This window comes from Lontra canadensis, unplaced genomic scaffold (genome assembly GCF_010015895.1).
Source record: "Lontra canadensis isolate GAN:19392208 unplaced genomic scaffold, GSC_riverotter_1.0 scaffold82, whole genome shotgun sequence".
In the NCBI taxonomy this organism is placed as follows: domain Eukaryota; kingdom Metazoa; phylum Chordata; class Mammalia; order Carnivora; family Mustelidae; genus Lontra; species Lontra canadensis.
Genome location: NW_022631076.1, coordinates 3,676,900 through 3,694,724, shown reverse-complemented (window position 1 = coordinate 3,694,724; position 17,825 = coordinate 3,676,900). Strand labels below are relative to the sequence as shown.

General features: G+C 42.2%; 1 protein-coding gene across 15 annotated transcripts in view; it reads right to left on the bottom strand.

The window, feature by feature from the left end:
* Positions 1-629: 629 nt before the first annotated feature.
* Positions 630-17,825, bottom strand: part of TCF4 (transcription factor 4) — a 346,633-nt gene continuing 329,437 nt past the window's right edge. For 10 of the 15 annotated variants that reach the window (XM_032882433.1, XM_032882441.1, XM_032882437.1 and 7 more), the window contains 5 exons: positions 6,662-6,797; positions 4,911-5,073; positions 1,743-1,972; positions 1,219-1,359; positions 630-1,017 (listed from right to left, as the gene is read on the bottom strand). In XM_032882433.1, coding sequence (XP_032738324.1) covers positions 1,223-1,359; positions 1,743-1,972; positions 4,911-5,073; positions 6,662-6,797 — 666 coding nt within the window. In that variant the 3' untranslated portion in view covers positions 630-1,017; positions 1,219-1,222. The remainder of the gene's footprint in view (positions 1,018-1,218; positions 1,360-1,742; positions 1,973-4,910; positions 5,074-6,661; positions 6,798-17,825) is intronic. The other 5 variants (XM_032882448.1, XM_032882438.1, XM_032882439.1 and 2 more) reach the window with 1 other exon arrangement.

Here is a 17,825-nt window from a genome sequence, read left to right as displayed (position 1 = left end):
GATGTGACTTTTAAGTCCTGTGTTCCCAAAAGACTGGAGAAACAACTTTCTACTTATTTATGAATGAAAAGCAACATCAGGGTCAGCATTTGATCCTGCACTACCCCTCCGGAAGCAGAGTTGGCACTACAGGTTACGATAACAAACCAGGGAAAGGGACAGAAATAAGACCCCCCCGCCCCCCCAAAAAAAGAAAAAACAAAAGAAAAAAGAAAAAACAAAAAAACAAAAAAAAAGAAAAAAAATCCGTATTTACAGTAAAATCTTTCTTTTAAAAAAGTTAATCAGTACTATTTTTTTACAGGAGAAAAAAGTCTGAAACAAATGAACAAAAGCTTACCATAGTCACTAAATTTTTAATATATATTTATATATATATTTATATATATATTTGTCATAGGTCTATAAGATCCATCTGTTCCTCCTACCCTAAGGAATGGCTAATGTCATCACTTCGTTGTCATCAGGACGTTTGCTGGTTTTGTTACTAGGGCAGCCGAGCTTCCCTTATTCAATATCCAGTAATTATAAACACTAGCTGACTTGAATACCAACAAAAACGTTCATGTAGTTTTCTTCAGAAGTACACTTTTTCATTATTGCAAGTTTACAATTTTTTAAATTAAATATTTTTTTTCAGACTTACAAATTAATTATATTTTTTTTTTCCAAAAGAAGTTTAGGCACAAATGCATTGCTCCACAGTGTGGAAAGATTGCCATTCAGTCTCTGGGCTGCGCCTCGGCCTGCACACGCCGCTTTGCACATTCTGAATGATATGTTAGAGGGTCGCCCCTCAAGTTGCACTTTTTTCTTTCTTTTTTTTTTTTTGTGTGTTTTTCGGTTTTTTGATAATTGGGAATGCTGAAACCTCTTGCGTCTGCGATTCATAACTACTCAGACTTGTCTTATATTACAAAAAAAGGGGTTAAGGAGAAGTGTTTATGTGGGTTTAAGATAATACAGCTGTTAAGGAAGTGGTCTCTTGTATTAATGAAGCAATGTGGCAGCTTGGACCTGAGAAGGGAAAAAGAGAGGAGAATTAATTCATACGCTTAACACAGAAGTAAATGTTTTATTTTTAAAACTTTTTTTTCCCCCAAGGGAAAGAAAAGAAAATCTGTTCATTTGGGGGAAAGCGGACTTTCCTGAGTGACACCTTGGCAAAGAGGGACTGACCCGGGAAAGGGTTCCCGAAATGGCTGAGAACACACTTGCCCTTTTACATCTGTCCCATGTGGTTCGACGCATCTCCCATTCCAGGGTGCGGGCCCGCCAAGGAGAGCGGGGGAGGCTCCGAGGACACCTTCTCCTCCTCCCTTCTTTTCAGACACGCGGCTTTCGGGTTCAGATTCCTTTCTGTGGAAGATGGAAGCAGAGCATTTGGTTAGCGCCATGGTGTCTGGTAGAGGGCAGGACGGCACTCTTCTGCGCACCTGCTGACCCTTTCTCCGAGTCTCACCAGGACCCAGCGAAAGGAAGAGCTAGGAAGGGCACGCGGTGATCCAAGGGGTCAGTCACTAGCACTAATCCAACGACTGAGAATGCACATGGCAGCGTCCTAATGTCGTCTTACTTGAAAGAGAATCCTGTAACTTAACTACGGAAGCAAGGGGAGCCGCCTCCCCGATTCAGACGTGATCTGCCCTTGACCCAGCTGCTCTGAAGGATGCTCAAGGCCAGCAAGCCCATCTCCACCCACTGCGGCCGCTTCCACCGGGAGGCGGCGGGCTGGTACTGACCTCGGACTTGCTGCTCCAGGCTGAGGATGACGGCCACGGCTTGGTGCAGGATCAGGAGCTTGGTCTGGGGCTTGTCGCTCTTGAGGTGGAGCTGCACCATGCGGCCGAGCTCCTTGAAAGCCTCGTTGATGTCGCGGACACGCAGGCGCTCGCGGGCGTTGTTCGCCATCCTCCGCTCCTTCTCGCGCTCGGCCTTCTGCTCGGGGGTCAGGTCCTCATCGTCATTATTGCTGTGGGACAGAAGGGATGCGACATTTTCTAATGGTGTGGGGAAAAAGAAGGTGTCTACATTAGTGTTGTTTTCTTCCAGAGTTTCCAGGGAATGTGTCCATTTCCGGCTGTCGTCCGCAGCAGGATTTTACATCCACTTGAACTTGGGACTGCTAAAACGGTGCTGACAATCCACACGCAAGACACTCAGTTTCTCCCAGACATTCAACCCAAACAGAAGAGGAGAGGTTAAAGTTAGGGCCCCGAGTGCGACCCCGCTGATGCCCCAAAGGGCAAACACAGCTCTGATCAATGAGGCTATACTGTGCAAAGCAGGTCACCGCCAACTTAGCCTTTTGTCCATGGTTCACCATTAACGAGCTTTGAAGGCGTGGCCAATCCACTTAATGTATCTGAGTCATTTTCTCCATGCAGTTAAAAAAAAAAAAAGGTTAAAAACATCATGATCTCCTTGCCTTTTCATATCACGGATGTTCGTCATCCTCAAAACAAGCTGGGAAAACCTGAGTTAACGTCCACTACACAGAGCAAACAAAACAAAATACCAAGCACCTACTAGTTATAAATGACTACGATCTCACTGTGAGTCAAAAACGAAGTCCAAAAGCTAATCTCTGATCATGAGAACCAAAATATTACATGATTCATAGCAAAGGTATGGTTGGAGCCAGTAGAATCTGGAAAGGCAAGATTACTTCTGTCTGTTTCTGGGTGTCATGTTCCCAGATTAGGAACTTTTGAATGGAGGGCAAACAGGATGACGGGCCATCTGGAAAACATGTTGTATGAAGGTTTCATGATATCAGGGCTTCAGATATTTCATGGGTGATCATATTAAAAAAAAAGAGAGAGGCATGGGAGATGTGTTGTCTCAGAAAGCAGAACAAAACAGAGAACTCTGAGTGGTATAGTCTGAGTTAACATGAGCAAGAAGCTTTTTGGGTATAAGAGATGTCATAAGAGATATACAAAATGAAGGAAACTTTACTGAAAAGTAACAGCTTCCTCATTATATCAAATGATATGGAGAGGACCGTCTGTCATGATGTTAATCTAGAAGTTCAAGCACTGATCTAAAGGACCATGGAGGTTAAGCTCTCCTTGAAAATTCCATGAATCTGAAATGTGCCCAGAATAGAGATGTTAATCATGACATTTCAGATCGGGAAGACATGGGGTAAGTTATCTAGTCAATTCAATGCACACTTAATGAATGTTGGCTTAACATGTATGGATCTGAATCTTCCACTTTGGAGAATCTCTGGGTAGCTTCCAAATTGCACTAAGGACCAGTTACAGCCGAGAAGCTCCAGTCAGTGAAAAATGGGAGTGGTATCCTTGGGTTGCAAGCACATGTTGCCAATACACATGATGTACGTAAGCCAAGAACACTTGTAAGGGTGGGGAAGAGGAAGACACCAAAGGAAGATGCTTTAAGACTTGGCTCGTCTCCCTGTAGGTTAAACTCCCTTCCAGATGGGACCATCCACCACAGAGGAGTGCTGGTGGACACACAACTGCCCCGAACCAGTGGGAAAAGGTTCTTCCTATGCCATCTGGTCCTTCTCACTTCTTCTGCCGAACCCTCCTCCTCCTCCTCACCCATGACTTCTGCTGACGGGGAGGCAGCCACGGCTACCGTGAATTCGCATCCACATCCCGCTATACAAATAGGATGTAAGACATGAAATGAGAACAGAGCCAAACCTCTGCGGGGCCCGTCCTGAAGCTAAAATCTGGGCAACACTGAACAGGTTGCCACAGCTTTCACAACATTGCCTTGGAAAGTGGGAACTTGTTTTCCAAAGGTATTCAGGCTAATAACTAATTAGAGTTGGTTATTCACTCATAAGTATGAAATAGATTGGTTATGCAAAGAAAACTGCCTAGCGTTGCCTTACATCACAGGCTTAGAGACATAAGCAAATGCCACAAGCGTAACCTTTTAAAAGAAGCGGGTTCTTAACAGCAAGTTAAAATGTTGTACTGAAATCTGTATGCATAAGTCATATAGAATCTATATGCATAAGTCAAGGCCACTAGTTAAATTACTAAGAACTGAATGGACTGAGAGAGGTGATGGTGGGAGGGGCTTTTAGGACTTTTGGATAAGAAAATCCATCACAAGTGGCATGTTCTTAATCCCTAAAGGACATTAGATCTAACCCTGAGAACAACAGCTTTTAAAAGGGGATGTGCAGTCACAGCACGATGGATTTAACTTACAAATAAAAACAACCCAAGGGAACTGAGGCAAAGAACATGGGTGTCACGGTGTTCCAAAACCATGTGATCATCAGATTAGGATTCACATTCCAGGAAACAGATTTTAACTGAAAGATACCAGATTATTTAAGAAAACCAACCAGGAGCTATTTTCCTGCAGTTGTGTTTTCTGTAGAAAGGAGTATCTGGGAGAAAAAAAGTGAGCAACTTAGGTATCATCATCATCATCATCATCATCATCATTATTAAATACCAACATGCTTAAGATAGAGCTGGGAAATCAGTGTTTTCTCACGTTCGAGAGAAGAGAAAAGTCATAGCTGCATATACCTCAGTTGCATTTTCAACACGGCTGAGATCTCTTTTTAGAAATATTTTGGAAAGATCATTTCTGACCAAATTCGCAGAATAAGCATAGTTTTTTTTTTTTTTTTTTAAATCAACCGTTTGCACTTGAATCAGTTACAAATTGTCTGCACTGCATGCAATGAGCACGAGGTCCACATTCGTAAGTGCAAAGACATCTTAGGCTTCACCAGAGGGCCCGTATCTTAAATGATACTTTAGCACCTCTAGAGCAAGCCTTGAAATTTCTTTTTGGCTGTGGATTTACCTGCCAGGAAAAAACTGAGTAAGTTTCTTCCTATTCTGTTCACTTCATCAAAGTCCAATAAAGGAATTAAATGAAGCGACAGTATCATATACTGTTACCTAGATCTTGACCTAGTAATCGATTTGATATCCTTCTTGTCGTCATCTAACTTCTTGTCCTCGGAAGACTTCGTGTCCTGAAGGTTCTCATCGCCCTCATCGTCGGATTTGATCTCAGAGCTGCCAGAGGAGACGCTCTGACCCTGCAATCCTGGTGGCATGCCTGCAGGAAAAGGCAGAGAGAGAGAGAGAGAGAGACCAGGTGACGCTTCCACGGAAGACCCGAGGCACCGGCACACGCTCTGTGGGTCGTGGAGCTGTGCCTATACCCTTCAGCTGCTGAACGCGGATCCTCCCGCCGTGGTTGGTTTTTTGTTTTTTGTTTTTTTTTTTTCCCCATGCTATCTGATGAAGTTTCAAAAATGCACCTGTGGAAGCAAGTTCTCTCTGCATTGGCTCCGAGGTTAAATTCTATTTTGCAATCTTTTGGAGTAGATGGTAATTTCACTGTCTACAAAACATCAACTTAATTGCAATGAAAATCATAATCATGAAAATCACACACCTCAATGTTCTGATTAAGAACCCAAGTAAATATCAGCTATTATATTGAGTTTCTTCCATATGCAATGATTTAATAGAAAAATGTCCTTAAAATACAATTCCCAGGGAGTACAGTCAAGGCTTCAATAGATACCCTAATGATATTCTGAAATTAGGCTTCCCTTATCCTTGAGGAGTAATCAGCATTTAAAAATGGTACATATGGAAAGCAGTTAGCTGCTCGCTGAAGAAATTTCTAGCTTTAACCACTGCTCAACTTTCAAGATGACAATGCATTTCAACTTGCAAGATCACAGAAGATTTTAAGACGTGACCGTTGTGTATCCACTTATTTCTAAGGTAGAAGCATGTCTATTGGGTATTCTCCTCTATTCGTAGGCACTCAAAATTTGGTCTGTGGTCCAGAAGCAACCTTGTCACCAGAGCTCTTCAGAGATGCAGAATTCCAGACCTCCTGAATCGAAATCTGCATTTTAACAAGATCCTCAGGTCATGCCTACGTAGGCTAAGTTTAAGAAGCGGTGATCGTCTCTTCTCCACATATATAATTAATACTCAGATTTGTACAATGTTTAGCAGGTGAAAAAAAACTTCTGCCTATCCCTGTGGCAGTGTTACCATCTTTATTCCAAACATGGAGGGAGGGTAATAAGAGAATATTATTTTAGGGTCTGCAAGTCCCCGGGCCAGGCGGTAGCCCAGGGAGCAGGGGACCGAGGTCTGGCCCCTGCGATGTCACTCCCCGGGGTCGTGAAAAGCTGCCTGGCATCCGTGGTTTGAGGCAATCGTTGCGGGGAGAGATGAAAAGAGTGAAAATCGTTCCACCAAGTTCCAGTTTTGAAATGTACCTACATTTCCTTCGATCTTAAACGACAAAAACAATTTCCTTCCTTCCTATTCATTTGGAAATATCATGTTCAGGCTACAACTAACCACATTAGAGGACCTGAATGAGGAAAATGTGGAAATAGCTAAAATAAAATTTCCTCTCATCAGGCTGTTGTCTCATTCCCTGCTGAGAGAGGACCAGGATTTCAGAGGATGTTTGAGCAAAACAGTTCCTGAAGAAACACAATTAGCCGGCTACGTTCTAACTACTTTCCCATTTGCTTACCATTTTTGTACCAAATTTGATTCTTGGTTTTTTGCCAGCGCTTCCTGAGGGACGAATGCCAAGGACGCCTGGGATCAACACTGGAGCTGCTATTGTCTAAGCGAGGGCAGGGTGCCTTTGGAGGCGGACCTACCTCTGTAAGGGTCCTGGGGTGGGTTCAAATCAGGGGACGTTGCAGACTGGACAGGAAGCTGCGGAACTGGAACCTGGTTTGGCACAAGAGAATGGCTGCCTCTCAGGGCCACACCGTCTTCACGATGGGCCCCAACCTGAAAGGGTGAGAGGAACGGTAGAGTTTAGCGGGAACCAGAGGGAGGGCTGCAAGGACCTGCGGAAGAAAGACGGGCCTTGGAAAAACGAGACTCCCAAGTGCCTTTCACTAGAGGGCGCTGAAGGACCACACTTGCACCTGCAGTACCCGGCAAAACACTTCACACTCAGTACGATGCCGGGCTGTACATCCAGTGACAAATATGGCAGAGTAGCTCAGGCAGGTAAAACGTCAAATTGTCTCCCAGGGTGCTGCAGTGGAGCGCACTGATTCGTACCCATCTGTCTTCTATCATGTCCGCCAACAGATCTGACAATTATCTTAATGCCCATATGCTTAATTGTGGGCTTCTCAATTCCCCCATTGCTATCGGAAATCCTACAGGAATTTCAATTTGGCATTCGACTTTCATTTCAGGGGATAAGATTCTCAGGCCTGCCATTTTTTTTTTCCATAATGCCAGCTAAGCCTCTGACAGCGGAAGCTACAGCAGTATGGGACACAGCCCCTGCTCGGTACAAATATAATAAAATGTCACCTGGCTTTCCCAAACTGGCAGCCCATTCCAAATTAATGTTTACTGCATTTCATCAGCTGCTGAGTTCCAAATCCAAAGGGGGACCGTTTCTGCCAATGCCACCACACCGGAAAATGTACCAATAAAGGTTTTATTAAACACACCAGTAATGCCATCATTGCCATGCAAAGATGTTTGGACATTTTTCCATTTTTTTTTTCCTCCCACTATTCTGATCCTAGAAAGACACCATCCTCTAAACACTCTTTAGGTTTCCATGAATAAAATTACGGAATACAGCATGATGACTTGGTCTGGAAGAGCTTTTTATTAACTACTACTACCCACTCTGGGGTCCAGAGATGTTGCACTAGTGACAGTGAGACAGCCTATCGCGGACTTTATAGCTTAACGCCTTAAAGCAACACCATTAAGCATTTGCAAACCAAGAGGAACAGGACTAGCTGACATTTTCGTTTGCATTTCCGAGGAGTTATTCTCCGAGCCTATTGTTGGGTGAACATGGATGCAGGACAGTGGGCCTGACCCTAAAAATATTTATCCATGAATTTCTACTGCTACGAATCAAAAAGTTTATTTTTTTTCCAATCCAAAAACAAAAACCCCACAAAGCAGACTCTTCCCTCTTTTTGCTGCCAAATGTTTTAGAAGAGTGTTTCCAAAGAACGCAACAACAATAAGAATCTGAACCGACAACAATAAAATTCACAGAACCGAAGGAAGCACATTCTATCTAAAGGCAACCTAGTATAAAGTATCACCATTATATAATCCAAAACAGCACAGAAGGAAATAACTCAGGGGGAAGGGGAGGGATCGCGTAAATCATACTAATTGCTCAGGTTCAAAATATACCAAGAATATAAAGGATTTAAAGATTCGTGAGCATCGGGGAGTATAAATGAATGCTGTGGCTAAGAGTCCAGGGCTGTCTGCCGCCTGTGTGCCTGCGTCCCTTCCCAGAACATTCTGAATGGTGGCTATTTCGCTTCTATGTGGGAGCTACAGATGTAAGGGCACCATGATTACCTCCTAAAGCAGCCCATTCCATTTTAATCACAAGTCGGCCTCCTTGTACATTCCACCCACTGATTCTAGTCTCAACTTCTGGAGTTCCATGGAACAAGTGCAAGCCTCCTTTGTCTAGGCAACGCCCCCACCAGGCCACTGCGATCTCCTCTGGTAACTGACACCGATCACTTCCAGGCAGGTCAGGCCCACTGGATGCCCCCAACCATTTCTCACTCGCTCTTGGTCTGTTTTTATATTTGTTCCAAACAAAAGAGCGATAGCTATTTTCCATTCAGGTTTTGATTTGCCATTTTTATATTTGTGCATTTAGAAGACTCATTCGATCGATGATCATCCTTTCAATTCAAGGTGTCAACTTATAAGGATGAATTTTCGGGGCTTGATCAAATGGTAGTTCTTTGAGTTTGTCAATCAATGTTAACGTAAATAATTACCATAGTGCTGATTCGTATTTATTGGTATTCCCAATGGGTTTAATCTCTTAAATTTCCATAGAAGAGGACTGTGAATTGGAATCACTGAAGGTAACCACAGGTTTGAGTCTAGCAAAGATGTAAATCCCTTTTACATTAAAAATCATTCTCTTAAAACACTCAAGCTTTCCTTGCAAGCATTCATGATGTAATTTAAGGTTACTATTTTGCTTTTCACTTGAAGTACATTCATATATTGATCCTGCACTTCTTTCTTTCCTTCTAGATCACATACAGATTAGTTTTTACAAGAGGAAAAAGAACCCACAATGAATTATCTTTATACTTTCTCTGCCTCTACTGAGTAAAAAGAATAAAATAATGAGAGCCAACAATATTTAGATTTTTAACTGTAACCAGCTTCTTTGTTAGCTGTGTAACCATGGACAAGGTATTCAAATCCCAAATGGGAAAATAACACCAAGTGATAGAGAATGAGTCCCATGTTTATTGCAAAGGAAGGTAATATGCAAAGCTACTATTATATAATAGGTACACAGTAATTATAGATACTGTTACGTGACACTATCTGAAAATACCTGCATACGACATAAAAATAAGAGTCTATGGAGTTCAAACACCTTCAGAATACAAGCTACCTTCATTCATGATCATCTTTGCACTCTCTGTCCCTATTTTGCTCACATGCATTTGATTCTAAATCCTCTTGCACAATGAGAGTAAAATCTTAAATGATATTGTAAGTATGTTTGACAATTATAAAATGTTTGTTCCAACTATATTTGTTTGGATTTTAGCCATACATTTTACACCTAACTTTATTTTTTACAGATCATCTTAGCTCATCTCAAATATACCTAATCATTTTCCATAAAGGAAGTTGGGAATGAAGTTTTTTGTTTGTTTGCTTGCTTGTTTTTGTTTTTTTGTTTTTTGGGGTTTTCTTTGAGAAAGAGAGAGAAAGTGCATGCATGCCTGTTCTATCTCTTGACCTTGAGATCATGACCTGAGCCCAAATCCAAGAGTCAGGCACTTAACTGACTGAGCAGGTGCCCCCAGCAGGTGTACCCAGGTGCCCCTGCTCTTGATGTTTTGAGGCCTGCCGTATAAACTATGTACTTTCCAGGTCAAATGAATGAATGATGATGGGTCCAGACTGAGCCTGATTCCTCAGGATCAATTCCATTGACTGGGACTGTGGACTCGTATTCCAAAGAATTAACCTTGCTTTGTTTGTTTCCTTGGCCACAGGCAGCTTGTCCTAACTCCGTTTACTTCTCTTTCAGAAACAGCATTTCTGGTCACATAAGAGACAAGGGAAGAAAGACTGTGGATGGCTAGCCCACTCTATCACCAGAATCCCTCTGAAATAGAAGGAGGAGCCATGTGTATATACAAGGGTCAGGGCTCGTCCATCTTCCAAATAATAAATATGTAATAATATAATAAGAAAAAAGCAGATTCCTTCAACCTACAAATCAATTCTAGGGATAGCACCTATTTTTAGAAAATCTATACTTCATTAAAGCCCTATTTGGGTAACATTTTCATCTAGGTAAACAATAAAGTTAAAAGCCAGCCTAAAAAAGCAGTTAATTTTATCAATACTGTTTGTAATTTTTTTTTTTTTGCAATCTTTAAGAATAGTCTTCTTAGTTACATACAATATGGTTTTAGATATACTTATGCTGAATGTAAAAGACAAAACTAAAATCTCAAAATTATTCCATAAGTGTTCATTGATTGACCCAAGAGTACATTTGTTAATCCAAGAAATACTTACTAATACAGTTTCATGCTTGTTGCTCCAGGAGGTGCTAGGGAGAGGACGGTGAATAACTTGGATGACCTCATGGAGCTTACAGTGATCCTCTGAGGCAGTTTTGGGCACTGATTAATTTAGTGTGGCGGTTTTAACAGTAAGTCTCTCAAAGGAAAGGACATTCATCATGATTTCTGTAATTTGGGTTTTGGACCCAGAGAGCTCTTTGGACTTAAGGCCACTCTTTCTCTTTCATGGGCCATTCCAGCCTCTCTCGTACCTCTGCTGGTACCTCTGTCTCTTTGGCTTCTGTCGCCTTGTGGCAACAGCCTGGACGCTCCCTTCATGCATCTCTCAGTACGTTCTTTCAGGTTCCGTACTAACTGCTGCTAACTCCCTGTCTTAGTATTTCTGAGTTCAGAACACCCAGATCACCTGATGGTGAGCTCCTCATTTTGAAGCACCCATGGGCCATCCCTTGAATGGGCCACTTTAGGGCCAGGTGTCCCCATGAACTGGTTCAATGAGCTACAAAAGAAGAGGGAAGATCAAGTGGTCCAAGCATGGCTGCCCCTTCTGCCCAGATAGCCTGCCCCCCAAATCATGGCTCTTGGGTGTAAATATCTAAGCCATCCTGCATCTCAGGTAAAGGCGTAGTCAAACCCTGACACAGCTATCTAAATTCTCCTGTGTTAATTTGACATTGGGAATAACTAAATATCTTCAGAAGTACATTACTTCTTTTGAATCACAAAAGCACCATGTAATTTAAATAACCTTACTTTCCAAGGGAAAAATTGATATATTAATTAGAAGCACTTTCCACTCACAGAATAGAGACTAAAAGGGCTTGTGAAACTTGGAAGGAACCCCGTTAGGCCAAACTCCCCATTTTACAGAGAAGAAAGCTAAGGTTGGAGATAGTAAAGTGACTTGGCAAACGTCTAGTAAGAAGAGTAAAACAGGATTTGAGCTCAGAAAACTTATAAGAGCATCAAACAATTTGATTTGGGATGTGTGTGTGCGTGTGTGTGTTTGTGTGTGTGTGTATGTGTTTATGGGAGCAGAGTTAAGGGACAAAGGGGGGTTACTTCCTGGAGCTTTTGTTTCCGAAAGTGTGCACACACGTACATAGATGTGTGTGTGTATAGATATGGATATGAAAACCATTTTCTTTTTCTCTATCACAGGGGGGAAAACCACCACAGCTCATCACCGATGGCCAAGGCCAAGATGTCTAACTAAATTATAAAATTTAATATTTGCCACAACTCCTCCAACATAAACAGATTTAAAAGACATGCAGCCTCAAATTAGGTGGCTGTTGGCAAGGCTGTTGTAATGTGGTGATACGCCTAGCGTCCTGGTAAATATCCTTATCCTGATCCTTGGGCTCACAACAAACACCACAAACAAAAAAGACATTCGGTGTTTCTGCTCTCTTTGTTTCCAGGGAGTATTGTGAAAGTAATTATTCTGTTGTATTTAAGAGGCCTATTTCATGGATGGGAAAATGTATTAAATTTCATTTGGCAGTTATTCAATCCTTGTTAATGTTATCTCCAGAGATAACTGCTTCAAAGCTGGCTTTCAGACCTCCCTTTCTTCTCTTCTACCATAATCCTTCTAAAAGAGTGTAGGATGGGAACTTCGGGAAACTTGTCATCAATTTCTGGACCAAGCAACAATGATACAAAACTCGACAGGCTACCAGGAACTTTTTGGTATAGCAAAAGAAAACTCTGTTATTAATGGTATTTGGGTCAAATGTTTCCTTTTGACATAGGTGTTTTTTAGAAGAAACAAAATAAGGAAATGGGACAAAGGGAAAAAAAGGCCTGGTAACTTTTACTTTTCTCTCTTCTCTTTCTCTTCCTCCACAAACACGAAAGAAAAGTTGATGGGCTTTAATTGTCATTAGACACCCACTGACACAGAAAGCAGTGTGGATATCTGAACGGTCATCTCCCCACGAAATATCAATCACACATGACAGCTGGAGAGCACTAGATTTCAGTCTCAATGATCTCTCCAGATCTCCCTCATGTTAGAGGAAAGCAAACTTATTTTCCCAAATGTGCAAAACACCGTTTAGTCCAAAAGTGCATCTTTTAAAGAGGTAGGAAGCGGCCATGCAGACTTTAATGGCTCACAGATGGCTCCTGGAAGTTCACGGAATGGCAGCAGCGGACGCATTCTGCGGGGAAACAGTCCTGGGGGCACTGAGATGCGGTGGAAAACGAGACCCGCCTCTAATAACCAACTCCTTTGTGCGAGAAAGCCCTAACATCTGGGACGCCCTTCAACCACAAAGATCACTTCCATATTTCTCAGTTGAAAAACTTATCAGACGACTTTTTAAAAACTCCTGTGATTAAACATTTAAAGGACTCTTCACTAAAGTCAGAACCGATGCAATTCTTTTGTTTGGATTTTGATTCTTGGGAGATGTGTATTAGGGAAAGACGCCCTCACTCCAGAGGACACCTGTTTCTTCCCCCCAGAAATCTCACAGCTTCGTTTAGGCTTTGCCTGAAATTTAAGGTAATTCCTCATAGGGCAATTCTAGGGAGGTTTCTTTAATTTTTATTCCCCAGATGATAAAGTAATTTTCAAGAGGGCTTAAACATGATGTAAATGACCCTGACTTGGCAGGCGGACCTGTCACGTGATCATCTAGGCCAAAACTCCCAGGAATGCCCACGAAAATGGTTAAAATGAATGATTCTGTGATTTAATTCAAGAGATGCAAATGCGTGTTATCTGATTTCAGTTCACCTTTTTTTTTCTCTTAACTCGTACGTTCCATCCATCAGACCTGTTTCATTTCTCTCCTCTGTATCTCCACCCTCCGCCCTCAAGTCTCTACATGACTTTCCTACAGTGGAAACCATAACTGGATGTGGTCCTCCGAGTGAGAACCTCAGCAGGTGGTTCGTGGAGTCCCTATCACCCCTTCCGGCCCCGGGTAGCAGGTTACTAAGTAATTTGTAGGGAACTAAACTTACTCCATGCCTAGTGAACCAAGTCTATCCTGCACAGAGATGATGGTGAAATTGTGCGCTGACTGGTACATAGCTTCTTTTGTTTGGCCTGAAGGAAAAGACGATTATACACCTGATGTGTGCTTGGGATCTCTGATCCCAGCGTACGAACACACCTGTGAGCTTGTGTACAACCATGGGACTGGATTCTATATAGGTTGCTCTGTAGCCAGCCAAGAAGGTCAACCCCTAGGGATTTAGCTGTACCTAACTGGCCTTTCTTTTTTAATGCCTTTCCTATCATCCAAGTAACACAAGCTTATTGTAAAATATTTGGAAAGGAAGTGGAAGAGTAACAAGCCTCATGAAACATTCCCTCCCCATCACCTCCTAAATATTCCCCTTCTGAATGCTTTACTCTTTGCCCATAACCCTTGCATGTCAAGGTTCCAGCACAGGTTTCCATCGTTCTGTGGATCAAGTCTAAGATCGATACCTTGTGCACCTGTGTCCTTCACCTGGACACCGGAGGACCGTTCCAGTTCCCTCCTGTTTCCAAGTTCCTGCATCTCCAGCTTCGGTTACCCACTCATGGTTCCCCATGTGCTGCATTCGCTCCCATATCAGCAAGGCTCTTGAGCCAAGCCCTCCCTGTTCTGCCTCCCAGAGCTGGTTTCCTCTGCACAACTCACCAACCACTTCTCTTTTGTTAGTCCCACAGATCCCCATCTTCGCACTCCTTGTCAGCTGTCTGGGTCTCCAGCGCTCTCATCATTGCTGGACCCAGACAGGGCTCTCCACTGACTGTTCATTGCGGACCCCCCGCCCCCCCACCCCGTGAATATTCACGCAAGGACAGTGCTTGATAGGGCAGGACATACACTTCAATGCTTCTGTTTTACTGCCATGCATAAAGCCCATTCTGTCTTGAGATGGAAGTGTCCCAAGGGCAGGGACTGGGTGTACAGGTCACTGTGTAGCACTGTAATATTATATATTATAACGTGCATTTGGGTGCTTTATAAATAGTCAATGATGACACACGTGGCACAAACCTGTGAGACTATTCCTGAAATTGAAAATCTTTTGACATTGTCAACTATACATTTTGCACATTTCTATCAAAAAATGAACATTGTTTAATTCATTAATTCAACAAATGCCTCTAAGATGTGTGCCATGTGCAAGGCACATTTAGGTATTTGTAGGAGAAGTGATAAACGGTAGACACATCTATCATTTACAGGTTCCTACATCTTAATGGTGGAGCCATTTAAGACAAAAGAAAGTGAATGTCATGAGGGAGTACCAGGTTGTGCGGGGTATTAAAGGATGGGCAAAAATGTTCCAAATTGAGAAACCAGGGACTTCTTCAAGGAGGTGGCATTTCAGACAGGCTCTGAAGGACAGGTAGATTTTTGATACAAATTACTTAAATTTTTTTTTTTTTAAAACGGACACTTAACATCGATGAGGTAACATCTCAACTTTAAATCAAAGTTTCTATTTTTACATCAAGAAGTGGCATTATTTTGATATTACAGCTATATGGAGATGCAGCTAAAGGCTGCATATTAACATGTTTTCATGTTGTCACACTACATATTTTGGACAAAAGGCAGATTTTTATAAAGCCCATTATAAACCTCACCGGCTCTACTACAAAGTGAACAACACAGGGCATTTCGGACACAAATGGTACCTCACCGTGTGTGTGTATTATTGACCCAAATGATTCACTTGTATTTAACTGCAGTGAAGTCTTTCATCTCCCAGCTATACAATAATAGTTTCCATATGACCAGTGGCTCTGCTATAAATAAGATCAAAAGCAAAAGAAAGGATTTAATAAAAGAAAATGACATTAAGAGTAGCATTAAATCGGGGGGGAAAATACCAATATCCAACTATGTTGTTTGTTTTTTTGAAACTGAAGCTCCACAGGGTACTGAATAGCTTCCCCAATGTGTCACGAAAAAGCATTTTATGAGGAGTAGGCACGTACAAAATCCATCTGGGTACGTCTCAGAGTGGTCAAGATTGAGCAGGGGGCAGTGGGGAATGTGGGGGTAGGAAGAGCGCCCCCCACGTCAGTGGCAGGCTGGAGAAACAGTAAGCAGCCTTTTTCACATCGAGAGTTCAAGGGAATGTGTGTATGGCAGACATCCATCCATTTCTCTATCCTTTTCTGTTCCGTTTAATGGAGATAGACTTTTGGTAATCCAGAGATTCTCAGAGAATCATAACATTGCTCAACTCTCGTACATGAGTTCTGAGAAAGGAAGTTTTTTTTGGCAATGCACTGTGACTTGATATGAAGAGCCAACTTCCCAAACAAATTCTCCTCTAGTTCTTAAAAAAAAAAAAAAAAAAAAAAAGTTACAATGTTAATCTCTATTCCCGACTGGATAAACAGCTGCTAATAACCTCCAGCTCCCAGGGGAGGGGGTTGTTTCCTTTCATCTTCAGACTGGTGGATATCTGACGTGCACTGGCCTTTAGTGATTCCACATGTTTCTTACTTTGCCTTTTTCAAAACTGCCCTGGTACTGGTCTTGCCATCTCAGGTTTCTTTTCACCCTTAGATTTTGTCCACGGAGTTGCAGGACATCCTCAGTTATGGTACCACTTACTGGAAATGGTAGTTCTTTCACTGTGGGTGTCTTTAAAGAGGAAATTCACGCACTTACAACATCTAAAGGAAGCCAGAATCTTGGACCTTTGTATTTGAAGCTTTAGTGAGGGAAATCACCATTTTGGTTTCTTTCAAGACTGAGCTAATTATTCACTCAAGGGCTGGCTACGTTCAAACATACTCAATTCCTAATAGCACCGCTAATGCGATTACTTCCTTCTATCTGTTTGTGTGCTAAACAGAGGGGACAACGTCAACACTTCTCCTGTGCTAGGAAGTACCCTGCAGAAGGTTACAGGCCGGCTGGCCCCCAGAGTCATTCTCACTTGTTCTCGAGCACCTGCTTTTACTGGTGACCTCAGTTCTACACCTCAAGATTCAGACATTTCGCAAAACAGCTTTTTAAACAAAAACCAGCTGTTTCCCATCTAGACTACAGGGGGAAGAATTTGGGCAGCTCACAGAAACATTACCCAGAGACTACCATTCCCCCATAACTTTCACACACTTTCGGCTCCAAATGAGACCAGTTCGTGTGCAGGAGCCGGGGAGAAGGCAAACGTGAAATTAAAATGTGGAAACTCGATACCCTGGTTTTCGACGGTGTGACCAATGAACTGCCTGGAAATGAAAGTGGTTGTTGTATCAGGACAGTGCTACCCAGAAGATGTCATTTATCTAATACTGGAGAGATCTTTTGGTTAAACTCAACTTCGTAGTTGTAAGATGATTTATGGATGCAGAGGAAGCTATAATTATGTACAACTGTGAATGTCAGCCAATTAGGTAGAATCCTCGTGTTTCAGAAATGTGACGTTCAAGCTTTTTAAAATTTTTTTGATTTTTTTTTTAGGTTTTCCCTCTTAAAGCTGCTTTGCCTAAAACCTCTTCTTATTCTGAGCCCATTTTACACTTCTATTTTCTAAGCAATTAAGATACTTTTGATTTGAAAAATTTACAGCCACAATAAAAGTTAAAATAACACAACGACCACAGATTCTGAAAAAATATAAAATGGCCAAGGCCTAGCCTCAGCTTTTAAACAGTGCCAAGTTGCTCCAGAATTTTCTGTTTTGGTATGAATGACATAACTGAATTACTTCATGAGCTGCTACTTTAATTCCTAAGGGTGGAAAATTCCATGAGTTAATTTAATTTGGATGTAAAAAATATACATGAAAACTCGCTCTTCCTGTGGACTCTCATGTGAAATATTTGAGCCAATTGTTGGAGCTGCTGTGCTCTGAGGAGGGGCTTTCCACCCAAGGCTGTCCAGCCGGTGCTGCCCAGCCCCGTATCATCATCAGATTTGGGTATATGAGATCCTTTATTTTCTGCATCTGTTTTTAATCACTTTATTTGATAGCTCTGCAATGCCCTTTCTAGCTCGTTCCTAACTGCTGAGATCCTACACAGACGCTAATATGAGCTCCATGACACCTTTTGCAGGAAGGTTTTCTTAGGAAACCTTAGGTCTCCTAAGGCTGGACCATGTTCGTCCTTCTCTGAATTGTTTCTTAGGTCACTTCATCATTCCACCTTGCATTAGAGTCAGACACATACTTGTGTTATCGCCCCCCTCCCCGAGTCAAAGGCCTACAGGTTCAGAGACTCTCGTGCACATTTCATAACCCCCAAAGG